Below are 26,368 nucleotides of genomic sequence, written 5' to 3'. Positions count from 1 at the left end.
CCTGCAGGCCTCTGGCATTGCCATAGATGCGACGATAAATGGGCCTTCCCACTTGCTGTGCATCTTGCTCTTTTGCTTGGCCTTCGGTATTCTTCGAAGCACCAAGTCCCCCTCTTTGATGTCTCTGGGCTTCACTTTCTTATTCTTCCACCTTCGCATTTCTTCTTGGTATTTTCCCAAGTTGATTGCTGCTTGAATCTTGCCAGCTTCGATTGTGTCGATTGAGGGCTTGATGTCTTCTTCGGCGTTTTCTGCCCCTTCGGCTGTTCTCCATGATTTGAGTTTGATTTCCTCGGGTGTTACGGCTTCTTCGCCATATAGTAGCTTGAACGGGGTGAACTTCGTGGTCCTGGACTCTGTTGTGTTATGAGAACATATGACCCTCGGCAGCTCAGCCACCCATTTCCCCTTCGGCAGCTCAGTGATGTTTTTCTTGATGCCTGCGAAGATGATATTGTTGGCCCTTTCCACCGCGCCGTTGGACTGCGAGTGGTAGACCGACGCGAAGCATAAGTTGGTGCCAAGTTGAGTGGTGAACTCCCGGAAAGTTGCGCAGTCAAACTGCTTGTCATTGTCCACTATAACCTCCTTTGGGACCCTGAAGCGACAGACGATGTTCTGCCAAAAGAATTTTTGTAGGGCTCCTGCTGTGATGTCCCTGAGTGCTTTGGCCTCGACCCATTTGGAGAAGTACTCTACCGCCACAGTAGCGTACTTGTAGTTTCCTGGAGCTGTAGGCAATGGTCCAACAATATCAATGCCCCACCGTGCGAGGGGCCATACCGGAGGAAGTAGCTTCACCTCGTCGGGTGGGAATTTGCTGTATGGGGCATTCCTTTAGCAATTTGGACATGTGCGAACCACATCGTGAGCGTCCGCCAACGCCGAGGGCCAATAAAATCCTTCACGGAAAGCTTTGCCGACCAGGGCCCTCGTTGCGATGTGCGAAGAACACATCCCTGCATGTATCTTTTCAAGTAGCTATTTGCCTTCTTCTCATGAGATGCACTTTAGGAGTGGTGCGCAGACTCCCCCTCGGTATAACTCTTCGCCTATAATTCTGTAATTCCTGGCCCGGAGCGCCATTCTCTTTTCTTCCTTCTCATCCTCCGGGACGAAGTGTCCGCGAAGGTAGGCCATTATGGCGGCCCTCAAGTCTTCCCTGGTTATGGCGTTGACGAATTTGGCTGGTTCTTCGGCACAATTGACGGAGGCCTGCTTTAAAGTTTCGAAGAACACATCTGGCGGTAATGGATCGAACTGTGCTACTGCCTTCGCCAGTTGATCGGCTTGCTTATTCTTCGTTCTGGAGAAACTGTGGATACTAAACCCGAGGAAGTATTTCTCAATGCTTTGCACTGCTGCCAGGTACTTCGCCAATTCTGGCTTGAGAGCCCTGTTTGACTTGTTTATTTGGCCTGTGATCAACTCTGAATCAGACCTGATCGTTAATCTTCGCGCGCCCAGCGCTCTTGCTTTGCGAAGACCCAAGAGAAGGCCTTCGTACTCTGCGACATTGTTTGTGCACCCACTGAAATCAAGTCTTACTGCGTACTTCAGTTGTGTGCCCGAGGGTGCTGTCAATACAGCCGAAGCTCCTGCTCCATCTCTCTGGTAAGCCCCATCGCACTCAAGTTGCCATATTGCTTCTATCTTCGGCTGTTCTTGCGAAGGTGTGGCTGGAGTCCAATCTGCGATGAAATCTGCCAAGACCTGTGACTTGATAGCTGATCTGGAGACGAAGTCAATAGTGTGCTCGGCTAACTGCGTAGCCCATTTGCCTATCCTGCCGGAGGCTTCTCTGTTTTCAAACATGTCCCGGAGTGGGAAAGAGGTTGGAACCTTGATTTTTGTGGCTCTGGAAGTAGTAACGAAGTTTGCGAGCTCCATGACTACCGCGTATGCCATTTTCTCCATCTCTGAGTACAGCAATTTCGATTCGTTCAAGGCTTCGGAGACGAAGTATATGGGCACCTGGGTTAATGCCCCTTTGACCATGCGCTCTTCGACGAGAGCGGCACTGACGGCTGCGCCTGATGTGGAGATGTATAACATCAACTCCGCCTTCTCCGAAGGGCTGGACATGACTGCCAATTTCTCAATGTACTGCTTGAGGTCTTCGAAGGCCTTCGCCTGCTCTTCGCCCCATTCTAAGTTGCCTGAGCCTTTCAGCGCCTTGAAGAATGGAAGGCACTTCTCCGCAGATTTTGATATGAATCGGTTAAGCGAAGCCAACCTGCTTGTTAACTTTTGCACCCCCTTTCTTGTAGTTGACGGCTTCATCCGCCTGATGGCTTCTATCTTCTCCGGATTTGCCTCAATTCCCCTTTCGGTTATTATGCATCCCAATAATTTGTCTCTTCGGACTCCGAAGACGCATTTCTCCGAGTTCAGCTTCAAACCATGATGGCGAAGGTTCGCGAATGTTTTGCGAAGGTCTTGGATATGATCCTCCTTCCTCTTGCTTCGGACAACGACATTGTCGACATATGCGGAGATGTTCCTCCCCAGTTGATCTCCCAGTACCTTCTTGATCATTCTGTTAAAAGTGCATCCGGCATTGCGGAGACCCTACGGCATTCTCACGTAGCAATATGTCCCGAAGGTGGTGGTGAAACTGGTCTTCTCTTCTTCTGCCTTGTTCATGAATATCTGGTGATAACCTGAGAAACAATCCAACATACTGAGCATCTCCGAGCAATCTGCTGCATCGACCAGGGTGTCAATTTGTGGTAGTGGGTATTCGTCCTTTGGGCACGCCTTGTTCAAAATTGTGAAGTCAATGCACATTCGCCACTTCCCGTTCTTCTTTGGTACCATGACAACATTTGCTAGCCACTCCGGGTACTGGACCTCGCGGATGACGCCCGCGTCCAGCAATTTTTGTACCTCGGTCTGAGCCGCTTTCTGCCTTTCTTCAGACATTGTCCTTTGGCCCTGCTTTACTGGTTTTGCCTTCGGGTTCACCCTGAGCTCATGCTCGATGACCTCTCGACTGACCCCTCGCAGATCCGAAGAGCACCAAGCAAAAACATCTTGATTGTTGCGGAGAAACTGTATAAGCCTGGCCTCTTCGGCTTCTTCAAGCCCTTTTCCGATGATCACCATTCGGTCGGGCACATCTTCGCACAATGGCACCTTCTTCGTGTGTTCCGCCGGGGATACCCCCCTAACTTCTCTGGCTCTTCGCTGTTTGCAGCCTCATTGTCCTCATTTGGTGTTTCAATGACATGGACATTCTTGTTTGCAGTTGATGCGTTGTCTTCGCACCTTCTTCCTTCTTCCTGGTTGCCGAAGACTGTGACAATTCCTCCGGCCGTAGGCAGCTTCATGCATAGGTACGACTGATGGATTACTGCTGCGAATTTGACCAAGGTGTTGCGGCCTAAGATGGCGTTGTATGGGTAGTTAATGTCGACCACATCGAAGGTTATTGTTTCGGTTCTCTGCGCTGCACCTTCGCCGAACGTGACATTGAGCTCTATCTTTCCAAGAGCTTCGATTCTCTTGCCTCCGAATCCAATAAGCGGATACTGTGACTTCTTCAGTGCTGTTTCTGTGAACCCCATTTTGACGAAGCACTGCCACACGAGGATATCTGCAGAGCTCCCATTGTCCACCAAGATTCTCCCTACATCATTCCCTGTGAAGTGCACTGAATTCTTGCCGATGTTTGCCCTTATGACGAGGGGGTCATTATGTGGGTAGTGTTGCAGCCGAAGGTCTGCCTGTGTGAAAGATATTGGGACATGCGACCAAGTTGTTCGGAAGCATCTGCCCTCACTGACGTGGGAGACGGTTCTGAAGTATTCTTTGCGTTGCTTCTTCGTCTCATGTACTGGTTCGTTGGATTCTCCGGAGATGGCATTGATGATGTTAACCCTGCTGCCGGAGGGTCCCTCGCTTGCCCTTTCTGGTATCTGCCCCGGTTCGAGTTTCGGAGGTGGGGGTAAAGTTGTCGGGTTGTAAGACTGTTGCGTGGAGCTCCTCGACCATGTCTGACTATACTGCAGAGGTGGTAGCATAGGTACTGATTGTTGCGAAGGTGGCGCATATGGTAGCAGATTGTAGTTGAAGACCGGGTATGACACCGGCCAATTTGGCGTAGGAGCCCAAGTGGTTGCCGTCGTCGAAGACTGAAGTGGCAACTGTGAGGCATGATTGACTGGCTTCGCTGGCTGGGAATTCTGCCGATCAAACTCTTCTTTCCTTTCAATGGCGAAAGGGCATTCATTTGTCCAATGGCCTTTGTCCTTACCGTGGAAGAAACAGAATGGAATTTTCTCTCTTCGACCGCCGCTGTCTCTTCGGCCTTTGTTGTATCGTTCTTTGCGATGGTGATGATCATCGTGGTTGGATCTTTCTTCGTGGCGGTCCCTCTCGCCTTTGCCCCTGTGATAGTGTCTGTGCTCTCGGGGCTCCTCTTCGGACACGTTGTTCACTGTTCTTCTCTGCTTCAGCTCGTCAGCGTGCCACGATTTTGAATGGGACCTCTCGCTGCTTCGCGACTTCTTCTGCTCGTTCTTCTCCTCGAGTTTTCTCCTCTTCGCACGGTCGGATATGCAATATTCTTGCATTATCTCGAACAGCTTCGTGACTGTCTTCGGCTTGCGCCGTGATATGTATTCTCCGCATGGTCCCAGGTTGATCCCCTTCAACACCGAATCGATGATGCTCTAGTCGGCAACATTTGGTGCTCTTGCGCGAAGCTTCATGACACTCTTCATGACACTCTGAAGATATTCTTGCAAGGTCATGCTTCCTTGCCTTAGATCGTGAAAATCGCAAGATGTGACTTCGTCGGGCCTCACGGCGCAGAAACTTGCACATAACTCAAGGCGAAGCTGCTTCCAAGAGAGAATGGTTCCTGGTGGGATGTTTGCATACCAACGCTGCGCCAAGCCCTTCAATGCGAGGACGAGCGCCTTCGCTTTACACGCGGTGCCTCCTCCTGATGCTTCAATGGTGGCTTCGTATTTGAGGAGGAACTCTTTGGGGTCTGACTCCCCATCGAACTGCGGCAATATTGCTGGGTTGAGGCGATGAGGCCACTGCACCTCCTCCAGCTCTCCGGACAATGGTGATATTCTTTGATGCCTTCTTCGGTAGCGCTCTTCGCCGTCTGACTCAGAATGGTCAGAAATCTCTTCGACTGGCACGAACTTTGGGCGGAACCTTGGTGGTTCTTGTTGCCGCGGGTTGACCCCGATCATCTCCTTCTGCGGTGGTGGTTGTGGTGGTGCCTGCAATTTCTCGAGCTGCAGCCGCTGGGCACGGAGCTTCTCCTGCATCGCCTTGCAGCGAAGCTCTTCCTTCCTCAACTTGTTGTACTGCTCTTGACGCTCTGCTTCGGTGAGCATGGTCTGCTTCCCCTTCGCTCTTGTCGTCATCTGTGGCTCCGAAGGTTCTGCTTCCAAGGCCTACTGCTGAGCCCTTCGTGCCTCTTCGATGAGAGCGTCGATACGACGCATCGCTGCGATGTCTTCGGCTGAGACGCCGAGGTCCAGAAGGTTGACTTCAAGCTGGCCATCTGCAAGGGTGTCGACGGAGACGCCGTCGCTGCTAGTCCCGTTCACCTGTGTTGCTGCCACTTCGCCCTACGAGGGTGTCGTTGTCGTCGTCGTCGTGTCCACCGAAGTGGCTCCGGTGGTTCCTCTCTTCTTCGTCGCCGCCATGTTGTGTATCGAACCGACGGGTGGGCGCCAAACTGTTGGTGGAGAGTGTCTCCGGAACGGACGGACACTACAACAATAATGAGCAAGCACACAATTCAAGTAGTGAATATTCTCTCTCTACTCAATGTCCCCCCTCAATGAACATTACAGGGGGTATTTATAGGTGGCGTTACACCTCCCATGTACAATTACTCTTCTACACCCTTACAACGGTCATATTCCTAGAATATTCCTGGACGTACACGTAATTTCCCTAATACAAGTTGAGTGCGCCACAACTCAGACGGGCCCACAACTCCAGATAGTCCTCTTCGGCCTTCTCGACGAGGACCACGTGGCCTGTCGCTTACTCCTCGCCGATTCTCGCATCGCCCGGTCTTCGCTCGTCTTCGACTTTCGACCCGAAGACGAGCGTGGGCTACGTGGCTCGTTGCTTACTCCGCCGTGACGCTCCCGTCGACCGGCCCTCGCGAGTCTTCGGGTTACGACCCGAAGACCAGTGAAGATGGCTTCGTACGCCGTCTGGTCTTCACGAACCTTCGGCGTCCAATCCGAAGGTTGTGTCCCAACAATGATGTCGTGGCTGCAAGCCTGCAACGAAGGAGAAGGACCAGCAAAGAGGGTGGGCTGGACCGGAGCTCTCTGCCTGCCCGTCATGTGCGGAAGCGGAACACAAGACCGGACCCCACATCGCCCGCCGTGTTAGGTGTACTAACTGTGTAAGCACGGGCCCGCCCTCACCGCCACGTACCGCACGCGACGCGACGCGACGCAACTGCTCCGGCGTATCTCCGGCAACCGGCGGCGCTCCACTCCTTGGCCCGCCGCCGCGGCCCGGGCGCATGCGCACGCCCCCCACCCCACGCACGAGCCGACGCCCACGGCATCCATCGCCGCCCGCCCGCGTCCCGCAGGAACCGGAAACGGCCGCGGGAGCACGCCGGGAACCACGGTATAGTAACGCCGAGAAACCCGAGAAACCGCCCTGCCCTGTCCCGCACCACGCGCACAACACAGGGGTCAAAAAGTTGGCGCGCGCCCACGCCGCACACGGCCACCGCCTCGGACTCGCGCCCACCGCCCGCCCACCAATAACTGCAGCGACCAACCACGGCCGCCCGCCCGTCTTACGGCCACACGTCTCCCCGCCCCGCCCGATCGCCGCCGCGCCGGGGAGGGGGGACCGGCGCCGCGGCGGAAAAGGGCGCGGCCCCAGCCTTTTCCCTCTCACCGTCCGTGCGCCTGCCTCGCTCTTGCTCGCTCCTGTCGCGTCGCGTCGCCGGCGCCGCTGGCACGCACCGCGCCGCACCGACCCGGCGGAGCCAAAAACCCAAAAGGCCCCCACGCCGAAAACCACCCCACCCGGATCGCGGCCGATTTTTTTCACCGGGTGGGAAAACGGGAAAGCCCTCCACGTTTTTACGCCAGCGCGCCTGCCCACCCCCCGCCTTCCCGTTTCGAGCTTCCGCCGCGCCCCGTGTCCCTCTCTCTCTCGCTGGGCTCCTCACGCGCTCGCAGTCGTACACCAACCCGAGAGCCTCTCGCGCCTCACGGTCACGGGGGCGCCGCGGCGACGGCGAGGGCGGAGGCCGGGCTAGGGTTAGGGTTCCCAGTCTAGCGAGCCGCCCCGGCCCGATCCATGGACGGGGGCGCGGGCCCCGGCGCCGAGGTGCTCTCGCCCGGCGAGGCCGAGTGGCCCCCCGAGCTCCGCCTCCCGCCGCCACCGCCACCCGTGCCGGCCTCGCTGCGCGGCTACGCGGCTCCCGCTCCCCACCTGCACCTGCAGCCCCCGGCCGCGGCGGCGCCCAGGGAGGAGGAGGTTCGGCCGCCGCCTCGCCACGCGGAGGGGGGTTTTGACGACCAGCAGTTCCTCGGATCGATCATGGGGGACGTGGCCCCGCACCAGCAGCAGCATCAGCAACCGCAGCCCGCGGCCGCCGCCGCGCCGGTGAAGAGGAAGAGGGGGAGGCCGCCGAAGAACAGGGACGGCGCGCCGCCAACAGCCGCTCCCGCGCCGGTGAAGCCGGTGAAGAAGAAGGACGAGGAGGTCGTCTGCTTCATCTGTTTCGACGGGGGCGACCTCGTGGTCTGCGACCGGAGGTATGTGTCATGGTGGCCATTTGCTGCTGTATATCCCGGAACGGTAATGCAGGTTGAAGTTTGATTGCTCGTGCTGATAGGCGTCACTTGTGCCTTTAGGGGTTGCCCGAAGGTGTACCATCCTGCGTGCATCAAGCGTGACGAGTCCTTCTTCCGGGCTCGGGGCAAATGGGATTGTGGTGAGCTTATTCTCTTCGACCCTGTGGCTTCTCTCTTTTCAATGTTGACTCATTTCTAGTAGAATAGATAAACGACTAGTAGTACATAATTAATGCTCAAGTAGATGTTATTACTACTTTGTCATGCCATGACTTTTGAGATAATGCAAGCCAAGATTGCTGTTGGAAAAGTAGGAAATGTTTGCAAGAAATAAATGTACTTACATTCAAGCAAACGAATGGTAATTAATGTATATACTACCAAATTAAATAAATCAGCCAGTTATGGTAATCTTGCCACCTCAGTCACCTCCAGCATGCAAATGGAAGATGATTTTATGTTACTATGTAGATGGGTAGAAGAGGGAAAAATTAGCAGTATAGAATATTCCGGAATGATTCTTTGTTGGGGATTTTTAATAATCCGCTAAAGACCGGATTCAAATGGGATTTATTGTACTTAGATTGACAGAGGAGAGAAGAATGTGTTCTTTTGGCACTATATTTTATCTGGGTAGGAGCTCAGCTACAAAAGCATCTTGTTTTGATGATTTATCACATTTATGAATTGTGATTGTGTGAATCATTATAATTCATGAGGGATCAGTTTCATATGCACTTATATCTTGATGTCACACATGTCAGGGTGGCACATATGCAGCAGCTGTGAAAAGGCAGTACACTACATGTGCTATACCTGCACGTACTCCGTCTGCAAAGGGTGCATCAAACAAGGAAAATTCTTTGGTGTTAGAGGGAACAAGGGCTTCTGTGATACATGTTATGGCACAATATTGTTGATAGAATCCAAAGATGATGGTGCAAAGGTACCCTACTTTTTGTCCTATACTTTCCATTTCTTCAATAACGGTACGTTTTGTACACAAAGATATGTATAGGAAGAAAGTTATTCCTGCTCTCAGTGAAAAAGTAAATACAATCGAGTAATACCATTATTGGTCCCAACTTTATTTTATGCTTCATTTGGGTCCGTGTACTTTTAAGTTTTGGCGATTGAGCGTTCAAACTTAAACGCATGATTAATAGATACTTACAGCTAGCAAGCTGACATGGCATGCAAAAGTCATAAATTGGCACTGCAAGTGACTAAGACAGCCTGTCCATAAGTTGACATCACCTTCGAAGCTCAAAATGTCGTAATATATTGATTTTTTTAACCTGGGTGAACTAGATACTAAGTAATTTTTAGGAACTCATTCCTTAACTGAATGGACACTGATCCAGATAAATTCACTGCATTGCTAGTAAACTTGGTAAGTATTCTTCTGCTTTCAGCAGAGACCTTGCTTGAAACAAGCAGTACTACCTTTTTGACACTTTGGTCAATAATTTCATCCTAGGTTTAGTTGTGCACATCTTGAAATGATCTGTTGGTCATCCTCTGATGCCCTTTTCAGGTTGGAGTTGATTTTGATGATAAAAATAGCTGGGAGTATCTTTTCAAGTTATATTGGTTGGATCTGAAAGGGAAGCATTTATTGACATTGGAAGAGCTAGTCAGTGCCAAGAGCCATTGGAGTGTCCCTACTACTGCTGTTAGGAGAGAGAAAGAGGAGTCATCTGATGATTTATATGATGCAAATGATGACCAAGATGCTAGTTTTGACATCTCTTCGAGGAAGCGAAGACGGAATAATTTTTCAGGAAAAAGAGGACAAAAACGCAAAAAGGACAGTAGTATTACTGCTAGGCAGTGTGGAATCTCAATCAACAGTGCTGGAAGCTTACCAAATGGATCGAAAAGTGAAGGTATGTCCTTGCCAGGTGTTACAGAATGGGCTTCATCTGAGCTATTGGAGTTCATTGGACACATGAGAAATGGTGATAGTTCCTATATTTCCCAGTCTGATGTCCAGGTTCTTTTGCTTGAATATATAAAGCAAAATAACCTCCGTGATCCTCGCAGAAAAAGTCAAGTGATCTGTGATTCAAGGCTTAGCAATTTGTTTAGAAAACCACGTGTTAGTCATATTGAAATGTTGAAGCTTTTGGAGATGCATTATCTTGTGAAACAGACTCCAATATTAAATGCAGATAGTCAACAAGCAGTTGATTCAGATTCTGCTGAAGCAGATGCTGGAGGATATAATGAGTTGATGGCTAAATTAGGTTCTGATAAGAGGAGGAAGGCTCATAAGAAGATTGAAAGAGAACTGACAACTAATCTAGATGATTATGCAGCCATTGACATGCACAATATCAATTTAATTTACTTGCGTCGCAGCTTGCTGGAGGATCTTATTGACAATGATGCTGCATTCTCTGACAAAATTGCTGGTTCTTTTGTGAGGATAAGGATTTCTGGTCTTGGCAACAAGCAAGATATGTACCGTCTAGTGAAAGTTGTTGGTAAGAATACTGCTTCTACATAGTACAGATCTGAGCTACTAAGTTCTTACGTAACCAGCGTTTTATTATATATGCAGGTACACCTAAGGTTGCAGAACGATACACTATTGGTAAAAAGACAACGGATTATGCTCTCGAGATATCAAATTTAGATAAAAAAGAGGTTATCACAATGGATACGATCTCAAATCAGTATTTTACAGAGGTAAGAGTAAGAAGAATAATAAAACAAATCTGTGCTGATGCATGCAAGGAGATGCAATGAGGCATTTATTTTTCAATACCTGGCTAGTATTGTGAAATGAACCTAACTGATTTGAAAATTGTTATATATTAATATCTTTTTGTAGGCTAATTAATATATACTTTTAGCAAAAATAAATATTATTAGTTTATTACAAGAAGTATTATTGATAGCCCGCAGTTTGTTTGTTTAGGTACCGAAAATATCATAAATGGCTTTGCAATTTGTAATGGTTTTTAGCATAATCCGTATATTTAAAGTTTACTTGAGCCATGGAAATCATTACTTCAACCTAGAAATATATTGTTTATTTTTTTGGCTAGAATTGCTGGTGGAGCTGATTTGGATCTTAATTTAATAGCATAAAATAAAATTACCAGCGTTTGTTGTTGAGTATCATTGTAGTACTAAGTTCTTTTTTTTTTTGAACAGTCGTACAGTATCTTAACTCAGTTGTTCCATTCAATCTGATGAAGTACACACTACACAATGATGCTCATTTTCTTGAAGATTTAATCTGTTCTTGTTTTTGCTAAATGCCCTTATGATGTGGTATACTGTATTACTGTTTGCATTCCTTAGAAGTTGCTGGCAATTTAGAATTGCCCCATAATGAATCCATTGCTCTTTTATTATACACATGCTGGACTATTTTTTAAATTTTTTTTTTGCAAGTTGTAATTTTTCTAGCTATTAAAATGCAATATCTCTGATTCTCCTTATCTCTATAGCAGTGGAATATTTTCCTTGTGCTTTCTTCTCTCTAAACTGTAGGTTTGCATGTGCTTATGTAGGAGGAATGCAAGCGCTTACGTCAGAGTATGAAATTTGGTCTGACCACCCGGTTAAAAGTGGTACTGCTGTGATTCAATATATGATGGCGCATCTGATTCCCAAGTATATCAAATTTGCATAGTCTGATATATCCTTTCCTTTTTATCGATTCAGGGAGACGTCTATGAGAAAGCTAAAATCTTCCAATCTCTGCGATTTAAAGATGTAAGCAAAATCTATCAATGGACATTGGCTGCATGCTGAACCTTCAATATTTTAGAATAACCTGATGTTCTTTGTTAAATTATTTTCCAGTGGTTGGAAAATGAGAAACAGAGGCTGAGCCATCTTCGTGATCGTGCTAGTGAAACTGGACGTCGAAAGCAATATCCTTTTCTTGTAGTAATGTGCTACTGTTCCTTTTTTTTAAATTTTTTTTCTGCCCCTTTGTTCCTGGGGACCATTTGTTTTGGATATATCATCTAGCATGTTGAAGTGTAAGTGAATTGCCCACCTCTTCCCATCAGCTTAAGCTCTTGGGTTAAATTGGTTGGTGCATGCAACTCAATATGGTATCAGGGCCAGATGTCTCGAGTTCGAATTCTGGCAGGCGCGAAAATAAAAGAATTGCAGCCGACTCCTATTTCCACGTTTGAGGCCTGGCGTAGCCTGCATGTGGGGGGAGTGTTGAAGTATAAGTGAACTGCCCACCTCTTCCCATCAGCTTAAGCTTTTGGGTTGAATTGGTTGGTGCATGCAACTCAATCTAGCCTACCCCAACTTGCTTGGGAAAAAAGGCTATGTTGTTGTTGTTGTTGTATGCTGAGTTGCATATGCTTGATGGAGGAAACTGTTATTTGGCATTGGTATTTTGGTAAAAATATAGAAATTCAGTTTTCTTTATTGAAGTTTCAGCAAAACCTCTGAGAATATGCTTTTATGGATATGCTAAATTTTCAGAAAAGAATTTCTTGAAAATACGCTTTTATGGGTTTGCTAAGTACCTTGGGTTTCATACTAATCTGGAGATGTTCAGCTATAATTTTTCAGAAAAAGTTTTCTTGTGTCCATTAGGATATTCCTGAATTGGTCTGGTAGCTTTGTGTCTTGTCATTCTCTTTGAATTCTGACTGCTGAGATATTTGTAAAAGATCTGCTATCACTACAGCTTTTGACAAATACGATTAAAATTTTATTGCACTGAGATGATACATCTGATAAAAGCTCAAAGATTTTATGCTATGACGTTCTTTGATTATCATGGTTTTGATGTCAGAACCTTGTTAAAAGAATGTCTTAGAATTTATTTCGTAGCCTTAAGTGTCTTAAGGCTCCATCTTGCCTATGCCAATTATGATTGGCATAAAAAATGCTCTTAGTGATCATCATTTATGATCCTTAACTGTATCATACATTGAGAGAGTGTGTAGAAAAGTTGCAGCTTCTTGACACTCCTGAAGAAAAAGCCCGCATGATTAACGAAGTGCCAGAAGTACATGTTGATCCCCACATGGCTCCAAATTATGAATCTGCTGAAGAACAGGATTATAAGAAAGCCGGTACTAAATCTACCTGAACTGTTCCTATTCTAGAATGATGTGCTCTGGTTATATTGAACTTTTGCAAATTTGCTTGTTGATTTTGTATGCAGTTGATTGGACAATAAATAGGAATGGACCAGATCTAGGAAGAAAAGGAGAACAATCAAATTCTGGGGAGAATCATATGCAGAAGTGGCTGGATGGAAGCAGCTTCACGAGTAGTGCACCAACAGAGGATGTAGGCCATAAATCAGGAGCAGGAAGTAACATTAATTTAAACAAGACAGCAGAGCCTGCATTGCTTGGGGCTGTATCAAATAACACTGAGCCAGAACAAGTTTGGCACTACAAGGACCCTAAGGGAACTGTTCAGGGCCCGTTTACTCTTTCGCAGTTATCCAATTGGGTAAGTTACTTCCCACGCGACCTGAGAATATGGCTGACATTTGAGAGTGAAGAGAACTCGCTTCTGTTGACTGAAGTGCTCAAGAAACAGCAGACAGATTTCGTTCAGCCTTCAGCACTCTCTACCAGTGATAAATCAATATGGGCAGGCACTGGGCAAGATAGAATCAACTCAAATTTAGTTGCAAATAACTCTTCCTACCCTATTGGTTATAATGCCGTGTATTCTTATGCGCCATCTAGGCAGTTTGCTGAGGGTTCTCATACTACAAAAGAAGATCCAAAGCCTCTGGGTGCAACTTTACCATGGAGGTCACTGAATGATGCTCACACTTTGCATGGCCAGGTCCAGCATCAGGTTAGCTATTCATCAACCATTCTATCTTCAGCAGGTTCATCTGCACCACCTAGCTCTCATGATGAGAGGGTCCCAAGTGAACGGGTTGGTGAATGGAGCAGTTGTCAGGACAATGGTGGTATGTGGAATTCAACCATAGCGCCCATGAATGATAGTCGCAAGAGTAATGTGGAGCAGCATCCTGACAGTTGCTCTATGGAGGACCAATTACAAACTTCCTCTATGAGTAATCGGCATAAAGTCTCAGTTCTTACTGCAGAACAATCTGAGAGGGACCCTGCTACTTCTCATAGTACTACAAGTCTGCCAGAGTTCAAAGCCATGTGCCAGCAGGAACGCTGTTACTGGAGTTCAGCAACAAATGGTGGCACTCATGACCTGCAGTTATCTATTGCTTTAGCAAAGCCTGAGAGCTGTTCTCCAACAAATCCTGTCGAAGACAGAGATTCAAGTTCTGCTTCTGTTGTGTCTATTCAGTCAGGAGCTCCTGCCTGCCTTCCCCAACCAGGTCCATCTGCATCTACCGCAAATTCTAGTAAGAGTGAGGCAACCATGAATCAGCATAAAGCATGCCGACCTGACGCATCGAATGCACCATTTGATCACCTTCCTGGACCTAAAAGTGGCCCAGTGTTTTCCTCAAAAACTCAAGATGTTGAGTGTGAGTACCCTAGTCCAACCCCAAAACTGGAGAGGAAGAAGCCTTCGATGAACCAGTTAGGATCAACATCAGTAGCACCTGAAGATTTAGCTACAAAGACATGCGTCTACTCTTCAACATCTTTTGTATCAGAACCGTTGGACCGACCTGCTAGTAAAATTGATAGCTTGCATTCACTCAAGGAAAGATCATGTCTAGAAGAAAGACATTTAAGAGATAGGGAAACTATCACTCAAATGAAGCATCTATTTGAAGAGACTACAGTAAAGAGAAATAACAAACTGGTTAATCCTGTATCTGATGCTGAAGGGATTGCTGTATCAGATGTGTTGGAATCGTTAACGGAACAAAGCTGTGAAAAATATAGTATGCATGAGGCCGCGCCTTCAGAAAATTTTGTGCCAGCTTCAGCTGAGGAAGAACAACCACAATGCTCTAGTCCTATTGCATTGTCGCCTTGGGGTGAACAAAGTTACTATCAGGGTGAAGCTGTTGATTCTGCTCTGTGGGGTGTACAAGATGACCCTGGAAATGACATGTGGTCAATGCCTTCACCAACACCTGCTCTCCAACCTTCCTCAGGTTAAGTGCCTACCATTTTCTATTTTTTGCTTCCTTGACAACTTTTAATCTTACAAAATCTTCTACAGGTCTTGGAGCTGATGGAAAAGATGCTTCATGCATCATAGAGGAGGTAATAGCAGACCAAAGACATAATATTTTTGTTGAAACTTTACCGACACAAGTGGAGAAAAAGATGCAACATGGAAACTCAAGTGCCTCCACTGGTCCTGGACAAACAGAGGTAATGCTATTCAAATATCTAACTGGGAGTAGGCTTCCCACTGATTTATCTTTTGACTAGAGAAAAATCTTAATTTGTTTTAACTAAAGAACATAGTGCTTCTGATTCTTTCAGGTAAAACCAAAACCAACTGCTGCATCAGGTCCATCCCTAGATGGTGGCACAAAAGCTTCAGGTTGGCAATCCTCAGGCTCATCTCTGGAGGGGAGTGCAAAAGCTTCAGGTTGGAGACCACCACCTTTATCGCTTGAAGGGGTTACTAATGATTCAGGTTCGCAACCATCATGTCCCTCTACACAAGGGAGCACAAAAGCTTCAGGTTGGCAGCGATCAAGTTCATCTCCAGATTGGAGCAGAAAAGCCTCAGGTTGGCAAGCACCAGCTTCTTCTATAGAGGGGAGTGCAAAATCTGCATGGCGCCGATCAAGTACATCACCAGATGAGAGCAGAAAAGCTTCAGGTTGGCAAAGGTCAGGTTCTTTCACCCAGGGAAGCGCAAAAGCTTCTGGCTGGCAACCCTCGGGTTCTTCTGCAGATGGGAGCACAAAAGTTGATGTCTGGCAACGAACAAGTTCATCTCCAGAGGGAACCAGAAAATCTTCAGGTTTGAATTGGTCAGGTCGTGAGAGCTCAAAGGTTAATTCGGCGTCTGGTGCCAGCAAAAACCGTAAATCGGCTAGTCACCAAGCGACTACACCAACAGGCAGGCACTCTGTGGAAGCCCCAAAGAGACAGGGAAACGGTGACAAGAGTACTGTCTGGGACGAGGCTCTCGAAAACTCTCGGGAAGGGTCAAAGAGACAGGGAAATGGTGACAAGAATGGAGGTTGGGGAGAGGCTCTGGGAAGCAACAGGAGCTGGCATTCATCCTCTGGCAATGCCAGTCGGGGCAGCCAGGGGAGTCACCACCATGACAGGGAGGGGAGTCACCACCATGACAGGCACTCTCATGGCACCGAATTCCGGCAGGGCAGCTCAAACCACCCTCGGAGGTACGACCACCGTCATGATCATGGCAGTGGTGGGTCATCCAGGTCGTCGTCGAGAGGGCAGCCCCAAAGAGGGGTCTGCAAATACTACGAGAATGGCCACTGCTGGAAGGGTTTGAAGTGCCAGTACCTGCACCGTTGATCTCCGCGGTTGCAAAACGATGCGCCATGTCTCGTCGGCTTCACATTTTTGTATAGGTTCATATGGTCACCTAGCCCTAATCAACTCGTAGTCAGTATAGGAGCAAAGCTTATTAACCGTGTTGGCACCTCCAGGTTGTTAGTAGTGTATATCCATCACAGCAGGAATATGATTAAACTAGCATTTGAATGTTATAGGGCCCACTAATTTGTGGCTGTGGAGGTTGGTAGGTACTCCACTTTTGAAGGGTGAATGCAAATCGTTCTGTTCGGTTAAACGGAGCAGCTTCTGGTGGGCGTCGGATTGCTGACGATCGACGTGTGAACCTAGCTGCCGCGACAGGATCTAAAGATGCCGTGACAACTAACCGCCGGGCGCAACCCGTGTCCTCGGGACGCGATGTCGTCTGGCTTGCGGTTTCACCGTGGCACCGCGCGTGGCGACATGGCCAGGCTCAAGACGCTGCCCGCCCGGCGGCCACCATGGCACCATCTCACCGGCCACCGAAGCACCCGTCCTGCAACCGATGCTAAGGTAGAGGCAGACCCTGTCCCAAGTCCGGCAAGTTGTCACTACGAAAAAGCGAGTATCATTTGTTTCTTTTTTACAAGTCGTAAAGGCACATTAGCACAGCGGTTTCAGGCGTATTCCTCTCACAAATCATCCCTTTATTTACTACAATCCGTCGCTGAATTCCGCCGGCGACTGTGCAAACGGCGAACCGGGCATGGATCCCTGCAGCTATTTTGCCCTGGGCGTGCAGGGATGGAACACTGGGAAGTAGCTGTTGAGCTCAAGATGGCCCAGAATTTCCTGGACAAGCGACCGGTAGGAGGAGTGCCCAAAGACGAGCTCGGTGACATCAACCTGTCCATCCAGCAGCAAATCCAGGTAAATGGATGCACAGAGAGTACGTTTTACTGATCAGTTGGATACCAGGTGAGGCTTACGTTTTCTACACCGGGGACCTGGACGGCCTGGATGCCGGCCAGTCCTTGCGTGAGCAGGCTGCAAGGAAGCAGCTCATCAGTCACTGCCGGCACAGACCAGAAGTATGAGCTCCGAAAGGCTAGCACGGGTGGGATTTTACCTGGCGCGAAAAGTGATGCCGAGAATCCAGTCGTTTGTGGAGTACACGTTTACGAATCTGCCAGCAACCATCTGCGAGAAGAGACAAGGCCATTGGGAGAAACGGTGTTTTTCTTCAGGGAGGAAGCTTTCGTTCACTGCGTTGTTTGGAGCAACATAACAGAATTTGCAGAGGAGGAAACACGCTCAGATTCATCGTACCTTCCTGGCAGACTCCCACATCTCACCTTGAACTGAAACTGGTGCGCCTATGAGCACAGCTCTCTCAACGATTCCCTCTGTCCGATCCATCACAAACATGTTAGCAGAGTAATCTACAGATTTGACTTGAAATGTTCCTCGCAGAAAAAGAAAAAGAAAAGGCTTGCAGTGTGTAGCAGGCATTTACAGGTACCGTTATTTCCCACTTGCGCCAACTCCTGCAAGCATTTGAACACAACACGAGCTCCTAGCGAAAACCCGACCAGAGTGACAGGCCTGGAATGGTTTTGGTAGTGGTGCGGGTATTAGTTCCATGATGACAGCGAAGTTGATTTACTGAAGAAAGTACACTGCAGGAGCAAGAACCTGCTTCCTTGCAATCCGTTGAGCAGGACATCAGCAAGCATTTTCCCAGCTTTATCTGACCTGGATGAACATACCAGATTGAGTTGTAAACATAACAGCTATTCCATTAGACGACTCTAAATTTAGGAAACAATACAAAATTTCATCGTTCTCTTAGGTTACAATATAGTGACATTCAGTTTCACACAGCTCAACAATTTACATCGTATATTAAAAGACGACGAGAACTAAAATGATAATCAGAAAATGCTGGCCAGTTAGAGTTCAAAATGACACCTGTCAATAGCGACAGTCCATTTGCTGTCGATGAAGTCTGCAGCAGATACCAAGGTAGCAGGCCATGCAAATGCCGAAACGATACCACTTAACACAGTCTGCATTGCACCTTCCCTCATCAGCTCCAATGCAACTCCTACAGTGATAACCAGATTGTTTCAATATGATGGTTACGTGCAACGGAAATTATGTGATCAAGTGAAATTACTTGAGGCTAGCCAATCCTGTATTGCCGTGCTGACGGCAATTACATGCTTGGACTCCCACTGCAGAATGTACCTGCCAATATCAGCAAGAATTCATCTACCCTCTAGTTATGCAAGACAATCTTATAATTATTATGAATTGCCAGCTATTTTTCACACATATAATAGCCATGCGACACTCATCTCTATCCATGCTATCTGAACTCAATGTTTATTCAGAATGCATTGTGTTTAGTCATGGCTTTTTACTTCTGTGATATGAAACTACATAAGAAATAGGTACCTCTCTAAGTTAGTTTTCCATCCTTCCCATGGCTTCGAATAATCTTCCTCCGTGAAAGCAAATCCAGAAATACATATGCCAACTGCTAAGCGCTGGAAGACAAAAACATTCATGAATAGGTAATCTGATCAATAAACTTCATTCTCATATTTTGTCCTAAAAGATAACATAGAATAGCATGCTGTGTGCCGCCTTAGGCCATTTGAGCATCAAAGTCACAATTTGAGCATCAAAGTCACACTGCACATAGAAGCAGAACAAAAACTCACACCCCGGCTATGGTTCGCGCCGATGGTCTTGAACTCAAATTCTTTAACATTCCCAATTCTTGTGGCCATTTTGGTCCCAGTCAACCCAGCTCCAGCAGCTGAAATCAGAATTAAGATGATGATTAATTGCTACTTATTAATTTACGCATGTATGAACTGGCATTAATCTAGAGGTAAAAAACAAGAAAAAAATAATGTGAAATTAGCACAGTATCGCCACGAAAACTCTGGACAACATTCAGGCTCACCTCCAAACGATGCTGCAACCGCTACAGAGCCAGCAGTGTGCCCAGCAGCAGTAGCTATAGCAGCAAAACCACTTGCTCCGATTATAGGGACAAGGGTATGCAACGTTGGAACTAGAGAAGTGAACCCTGCAGCAATTGCTGGAGCTGCTAAACCTGTCGGATTAGCAGAAAAGTTCAGCAGACTTGAGCATATAGAGTACACAACCAATCAATATCTGACATTTCAAATGGTTCTAAGGACTTCACGTGGATTCAGTTCATACCCCCAGATATAGCCATCAATGTTCCTCCGGTCAGCGCGGCTGCGCCGATGATCCCGCCGCGCTTCCAGTTCTCCCATCTGCTTCTCGGCGACGAATTCTCGCGTGACTGTTCCTCCTCCTTCGCTGCAGCCATAGCAGAGCAAGCAACCATTATCTCGACAGCTTCCTACAATGCCAAGATGTCCAATCACAAAGCTGCACACGACGGGGTGCGATCGACAATGCTGTCTCTTGGCAGCAATGGAGAATGAATGGCGGCATGGCGCAACAAAGGACTGACCATCTTGCTCCACTTGACGTCGAGCCATGTCGCGAGCAGCCGCAGCGCGACGCGGTGGCGGGCGTCGTAGCCCTTGGTGACGCGCGGGGAGCCCATGCCCTCCTCGGCCATGTTCACGTCGGCGACGCACGCCGAGAGGAGCATGTACAGCACCGCCATCTTCCGGTAGTCCTTGCAGCGCGCCGACGACGACCCCGGGTCGTCGTCGGAGCTGCAGCTCGCTGATTTGAGTGCCTCGGCCGCCGTCTCGATGATGCCGCACTCCAGGCCCATCGCCATCGCGTCGACGGCCTTGGCGAGCGCCAGCTCCTGGTCGGATCTCTCGGACCGGGCCTTCTCGTCGTCGTCTTCGTCCTCCAAGATTTTTCGAAGAAACTGCATCAGGACGCGCATGGGTCAAGACGAGTTACCACTAGAACGATGTGAATTCAGAACGAAATCTTTTTATTTCGCATGCATTTCGTTGGGTGCGTACGGCGCCAATGTGGTGCTTGGGATCAGAGGACGCGGCCGTCTTCTCCACCCCGGCCCAGGCCTTGGGGTCGATCTCAAGAAACCTACAAGAAACGCGCGAGAACTGCTCACGGATCATGCATTTTCGGATGGAGAATGCCAGCGTTCGAGCATGCACTGGGGAATGGGACATGGCCGATCCTGACCTGAGGACGGGGCGGAGGAGGCCGCGGGACTCGTGGGTCCAGAGGTCACGGGCGTCGGGTTCGACGGCGGTGGCCTCGTCGGGGTGGGGCTCGTCGTCGAGGCCGTGGGAGCCGAGGAGGACGGTCTGGTGAGTCTGCGCCTGGCGGAGCGCGAGCGCCAGGAGCGCCCCCGCCGCGTACCGCTGCGTCTGGCCCAGCGTCGACGAGGCCATGGGCACTGCCTGGTGGGGACCCGATCGCCGGCGAATGCGCGGCCGGCGGCCGGGGGATGGCTGCCTGCTCGGGTCGGCAGGAGACGTGGCGCGCGCGGGTGGTCGATCCCTGGTGGGGTGGGGTGGCCGTGTCGCGCCTGGCGCGGCGTGGTCGACACGGGCGCCGCGGTTTTGGTCGGCATGGGACGTGCCGTGCCCGTGACCCGTGGGCTGCCTGCGGGGAAGCCCAAAACTGCAGCCCAGCGATATGTTGGGCTGCACTCAAGGACGCCACGATCCGGCCGTTTTTTCTTTTTTATATTTTTTTTAAAAATAAAAATTTCAAAAATATATGTCCGTTTTGAAATATTTCAAAAATACCCCCGGTCGCCCCCATAGGGCGACAGGCTTTAAGTGTAAATTTTTTTTTCAAATTCGCAATGAGGTCCCTGGAAAAAAAGGCCCTGTCGCCCAGCCCACGGGCGACCGCCGCTGGGCCCAGCCCACGGGCGACCGCCGCTGGGCCCAGCCCACGGGCGCGGCAGGGCGGCCTGTCGCCCCCCCCGGGTGACCGGGTATCACCCCTATAAAAGCTCCAGCACTCCCCTTCCCTCCTCATTTGAGCCCGAAAATTCCACCAAAAATCCAGAAAAAAAGAGAGGAGTGAGGAGAAGGAAAGCGGCGAAGCCCTGTCAGATTCAGCACTTGTGATCTGCAGGTTAGTTCATTTAGTTTATATATTTTTCCATTTAAGTACTATGTATTTAAATATGAGTAATTTAAGTAGGGGTAAGTAATTTAATTTAATTAGTGCTATAGTAGAACCATTTAAGTAGGAGTTCAATGATACTTTAGTTTGTAGTTACGTAGTAGTAAATTAGTTTAGAAAATTAGTTCTACGCATTTATTATTACAATTGCAGTACTATTAGAGACGTGTTTATAAATTAATTATGATTTAGAATAGAATTTGACATATGCAGTATAGAATTTGAGTGTCATCACGTAGTTATGAATACTTATACGTTGTAGTTGAATTTCATACTTAGTTTTTACGGATTATTGAATAAGGTAGTGAAGTAAAGAGTATAACTCGATAAGTATTATGTGATATACAGATATGTCGAGCAAGATGCAGTTTCAAGTATTTTATGGTGAATACAATGTTATGTATGGGCCAAATGAAGGACAAGTTAGGTGCGGTAGGAGTTAGCGGCCGAGATTCCGCCGACGATGAGGACGACTACACGTTCGAATAGCTCAAAATAAGAACTATAGTGTATCTAGCTGCGAGTACGAGATCACAAGTTGCCACTGCTCAACACGGCGATCACGGAATTCCCAAATATCGCATTCTTTGCCCAGACATATGTGACCCAATAGCAGTGCACTTCCACCATTTCAAAAAGATGTGAAAACACGGCAACCACTCCAGTTTTTTTTTCATAATGGCGGCTAGGGCTGGCTTTTTTTCTGAATTTTTAGGCTCAAATCACAAAGGGAATGGTGGCATACGGCGGGGGAGGGGCCCCTGTCGCCCATTGGGGGGGCGACAGGCCCCCCTTTTTTTTCTCCAGGGACTTCGTTGCAAATTTGAAGAAAAAAATTACACTTTGGGCCTGTCGCCCTATGGGAGGGCGACCGGGGTATATTTTTGAAATTTTCCAAAACAGACATATATTTTTGAAATTCTAATTTTTTTTAAATATAAAAAAGAAAAAACCGCCACGATCCGGCCATTGACACTCCTTTGTTCAGCCCAATTCTTCAGTTCAGTGTGTCCTCCTGCTGTGGAATTTTCTTCTCGTCGAAACGAAATTCAAATTTTGATTGGTTCCTAATGCCTGATGCGCTTGTGTCAATCATCGTACGCTATCAGATGTTACTCACTCATACCATCCAAAGATGCTTGGAGGTTCAAGCAGACAAATATGCAATAACGCCGTTGTTGTTCATCATGACCAGCAATCATATGCTGCTACTTTCAGTGACGCATGGCTAGACCGGTTGTTTGTATTTGCCACTGACACTGCAATCTAAAACCCCAAACGAAAAGGGGAAAAAATGTCTTGCCGACCATCGGTGGCGGAGCCAGAAATCACGACAGGAGGGGCTGCTTCCCCTTCTTCCTCCTCTAGCCCCTCCCCTCCTTCTTCTTCCTTCTCAAATTTGTAGGAGGGTCTTAGGGGGGTTTCATGGAGATTACAGCGGTAGGGGGGCTTGAGCCCCTCCCGCCCCACCGTTGCCTCCGCCGCTGCCGACCATGGTGGCCGTGCCCAAGATCGCCATGGGTACGCGCGCGAGGTGCTGCGGGCGCAGGACGGGCGCGTTCTCGAACCGCCCCGCCACCATCGCCATCGCGCACCTGACCGAGACATGGCGTTCGCGCACTACGGGCACTTCTGGCGGCAGATGCGCAAGCTCCCGCGGAGACGTGGGTGGCCGTGCGCGACGAGTCCGCGGCGCCGGTCCGCGCCGTGGCGTCCAGCGGCGGCGAGGCCGTGGACCTTGGCGAGCTCATCTTCAACCTGACCAAGAACGTCAACTTCCACGCCGATCGACTCGATCATAACGGCTGCTAATTAGGACAACGATGAACGTCGGATTCCAGAGGCAGAGCGCTCAAGTTGGTTTAACCGCTCCTGGCGGCCGTCCTGTTCGTTGGACGCCGCTGTCACGAGGTGCTTGCGCATTTCGCGTGCGAGAGAGAAGGAAAGCCGGTGGGCGAGAAGGTCCCAGCCAATAAGCCTCCTTCATAGGGATGGATCACGGCCGCTCTCATGGATATGGATGTTTCCATCAACTTTTTTTTGTTCTCCGAGCCTTTCCGACAGCTCCAGATCTCGTGGCGCGGAGCAGAGCCTGTACTCGGCCGGCAGGATCAGCAAGAAAGAGAGGGTGCTTGCTGCTTGGCCATCTGACATCTGTTATCCGATGCCGATTCCTGCCCCCACCGAACGAGAAAAAAGGCGATCGAGTGCTCCCCGGCCGCGTCGGCTGTTAAATCAGGGTTGGTGGTAGGATGACGGATGACCGACCGGATCAAATGTTCAGACGACACAATATTCAGAAGATCGTTGGAGCGATTGAGCGAGAAACAGATGCTGATAGAGGCGTGTAGTAGTAGTACAGATGATCGTTGGGGGTAGAGTCCTTCGGAGAGAGACGTCGCCGCACTGACTTCCGAGCAGCCTCCGATCGACAAATCACACTCCCATCTAGCGGTGCAAACCGGTGATGTTTAGATGCATCTCCAACATTTTTTAATTTAAATATTTATGCTACTTTTAAATTAGAATTTTATTTTAAAGAAGCAGTACAAATATTTGAACAAAATAGAATTGGAAGTACATCTAAGATCACCGGTCACCGATTTACACCTGTAATCCGATCCTATCAGAGTCTACGACTCTATCTACATTGTGCATCTAATTACTGATTGGAGGCTTCTTGAAATCTCCACGTGAAACTACATAGGATCCTAGACGGACACTCTAAATAATAGACAAATCCTACAAATTCTTACAAAAATTTGAAACATACAACTATCAATTCGACAACTATAATAATAATAGTCATTAGATCTATTACCTTTCCCAATAAATTACCAACCTATGCTATTATGAAAATATACTAAAGTAACCTGTAAACATGTATCTAAATTATCCACCCATGCTATTATAAAAAATATAAAGTAACACCTTGATCTTCATGTAAATTACCACCTATACTATTATAAAAATAAAACAAATAACTTACTAAATTTGCATATAAATTATCCAATTATTTTATCATTAAAAGTTATAGTAATCCCTAAATCTAAATTATGTAACTGTAATAAATATTGAAGTGCACTAATATAAAATTCTAAATACTATTTCTATCATTATTAATATATTACTTGTATAAAAATATTACGTGTCACCATGTATTTGTGTATGATGAAAGAGATAAGAATATCAATTCACAAACAAACGATTCAATTAAATATATATTAAATACATATAGAGGTGTGATCAAAATGAAATTTATTGCAACTAGATAATAATAATTATGTATTTTAGAGTATGTGTTACAATGTTTAATAGATGAAAGAACGTGTGAAACAGATAATTATAATTAGGGAAAAGTCCAATTTTCACCCTCGAACTATCGTAAAAGTCTGATTTTCAACCTTCAACTACGAAACCAGACAACATAGGCCATCCAGTTGTCAAAACCGAACAAATTTGGCCCTTGGGGTGGTTTTGTATTTTCTAAAAAAATTAAATAAATCTAATTAGATTTAAAAAATCAAAACTAATTCACTTTAAATCATAAAAATTTGAAACTAGTACCAAATTTTTTCTAAAAATGTAACCTATCTATTATTGCTCCATTTGAATCTTAGTTATTAAAAATAATAGACATAACTGCAAGTAGCCAAATATTATGAACATAAAAAAATTAGATCTGAATAGCTCACAAGTCATGTGACAGTAGATAGGTTACATTTTTAGAAAACTTTTGATACCCATTTCATAATTTTTTGACTTAAAATGAATTACTTATAAAAATTTTAGTGTAAAATTGAATATTTTTAATTCTCACAAAATAGAAAACCACCTTCAAAACCACCCCTGGGGCCAAATTTGTCCGGTTTTGACAGTTAGATGGCCTATGTTGTCCGGTTTCCTAGTTGAAGGTTAAAAATCGGACTTTTGTGATAGTTGGAGGGTCTAAATCGGACTTTTCCCTTATAACTATCAGCTATAAACTTATTTTTTATATTAATTCTAGTTAGCTCCTGAGAGAGCACGGTTTAATAGGGTAGTGATAGGTAATTTTCATTGAAACGTGAAATATAATTTAAAAGTACAATCCACATTATTGTTTTATCGTACAATCAAGCTTATCTTCGGAAACTTCGGGCGCAAGTCAAAAATGGGAGGCAGCAGCTTCCGGAGACAATCGATCGAAAGAGCCAGCAACACTGGCAGAACAGTGTCTCTGCTCCTCCACATTCAGCTCAGCCCAGCAGATCCGGCGAGTGACGTCGCGCGCGCGGCAGCCACACGAACGGGCCGCGCACGACGCAAACAGATGGCGACGGCGACCTCTTGACTTCTTAAGGCCGGGGCGGCCTCCACCGTGTGCGGCCTGCCGGTGACTGAACCAAACGATATCCGTTATAGCAGACGACGAATTAGCTAGCTATAAGCTAAGCTACCTTTCCGCGCATCCCTGAATAATTTACCTTCGCTTTCGGCATACATGACGTCTCATCCGTCCACTCCATTGATCAATATCCATCCAACCAGTGACCATTTCTTTTCTTTTTTTATGAGAAGGTTGCATTTTTTTTAACTCATGCCAGCAGAAGGGCAAATTTAAGAGGAGAGGAACGAGTGCAGAATAAGAGAGAACTTACCTGCAGTACGTGCCACAGAATGAACTCTGAAGTTTGTTTAAATCTATTATCTTAATACAATATGTTAAAACAAGCCACCACATTCGTCGAGAGAGTCTAGAAATTTTCACATTAATCCAAAAAAGAAAAATACACCATTGAATTTTATGAAGATCTAACGGTCTAGATTAATCTAAAGAGTCCATGCCAAATAAAACTAATAAATATATAGACTAACCTAAGGAGTCTTACTAAATAATAAAAGAAGCCACCACGTTCGCCGAGAGGGTCTAGAAATTCCCACGTTAATCCAAAAAAGAAAAAGATATACACCATTAGATTTTATGAAAATCTAACGGTCTAGATTAATTTAAAGAGTCCATGTCAAATAAAACTAATAAATATATAGACTAACCTAAGGAGTCTT

At 47.3% G+C, this 26,368-nt stretch overlaps 2 protein-coding genes across 3 annotated transcripts; one reads left to right on the top strand and one right to left on the bottom strand.

Moving 5' to 3' along the window:
• Nucleotides 1-7,126: 7,126 nt before the first annotated feature.
• On the top strand, nt 7,127-16,499 carry LOC120688436 (zinc finger CCCH domain-containing protein 44-like). Of its 2 annotated transcripts, XM_039970758.1 has the most exons (13): nt 7,127-7,775; nt 7,875-7,954; nt 8,579-8,760; nt 9,352-10,303; nt 10,381-10,508; nt 11,342-11,401; nt 11,496-11,546; nt 11,637-11,707; nt 12,735-12,880; nt 12,973-13,487; nt 13,614-14,868; nt 14,937-15,091; nt 15,206-16,499. In XM_039970758.1, exons 1-13 carry the CDS (start codon nt 7,315-7,317, stop codon nt 16,220-16,222), a joined length of 5,073 nt encoding a protein of 1,690 aa, XP_039826692.1. In that variant the 5' UTR covers nt 7,127-7,314; the 3' UTR covers nt 16,223-16,499. The 2 variants fall into 2 exon arrangements, with proteins under 2 accessions (XP_039826692.1, XP_039826691.1); XM_039970757.1 differs by having other exon boundaries at nt 12,973-14,868.
• A 178-nt stretch (nt 16,500-16,677) lies between these two features.
• On the bottom strand, nt 16,678-20,574 carry LOC120688437 (transmembrane and coiled-coil domain-containing protein 4-like). Its single transcript, XM_039970759.1, has 15 exons — nt 20,363-20,574; nt 20,179-20,260; nt 19,704-20,078; nt 19,424-19,589; nt 19,161-19,313; nt 18,913-19,010; nt 18,644-18,735; nt 18,363-18,433; nt 18,155-18,290; nt 17,879-17,938; nt 17,706-17,788; nt 17,513-17,589; nt 17,313-17,383; nt 17,173-17,230; nt 16,678-17,089 (listed from the first exon to the last, which is right to left on the bottom strand). Exons 1-15 carry the CDS (start codon nt 20,572-20,574, stop codon nt 16,964-16,966), a joined length of 1,860 nt encoding a protein of 619 aa, XP_039826693.1. The 3' UTR covers nt 16,678-16,963.
• Between the last annotated feature and the right edge of the window lie 5,794 nt (nt 20,575-26,368).

Source organism: Panicum virgatum, chromosome 9N (genome assembly GCF_016808335.1).
Source record: "Panicum virgatum strain AP13 chromosome 9N, P.virgatum_v5, whole genome shotgun sequence".
Classification (NCBI taxonomy): Eukaryota; Viridiplantae; Streptophyta; class Magnoliopsida; order Poales; family Poaceae; genus Panicum; species Panicum virgatum.
Note: the sequence above shows the minus strand (reverse complement) of the source record. Positions and strands in the feature narration are given on the sequence as shown.

Excerpts from the sequence above, each read along its gene's own strand:
- LOC120688436 (XM_039970757.1), top strand. The coding sequence starts at position 7,315 with ATGGACGGGGGCGCGGGCCCCGGCGCCGAGGTGCTCTCGCCCGGCGAG. Across the intron at positions 7,955-8,578 it reads TCGGGGCAAATGGGATTGTG|GGTGGCACATATGCAGCAGC; the intron begins GTGAGCTTATTC and ends CACACATGTCAG. Across the intron at positions 11,708-12,734 it reads GAAACTGGACGTCGAAAGCA|ATTGAGAGAGTGTGTAGAAA; the intron begins ATATCCTTTTCT and ends ACTGTATCATAC.
- LOC120688437 (XM_039970759.1), bottom strand. The coding sequence starts at position 20,574 with ATGGCCTCGTCGACGCTGGGCCAGACGCAGCGGTACGCGGCGGGGGCG. Across the intron at positions 18,736-18,912 it reads GCGCGAACCATAGCCGGGGT|CGCTTAGCAGTTGGCATATG; the intron begins GTGAGTTTTTGT and ends TTTGTCTTCCAG. Across the intron at positions 17,789-17,878 it reads AACGGATTGCAAGGAAGCAG|GCCTGTCACTCTGGTCGGGT; the intron begins GTTCTTGCTCCT and ends AAACCATTCCAG.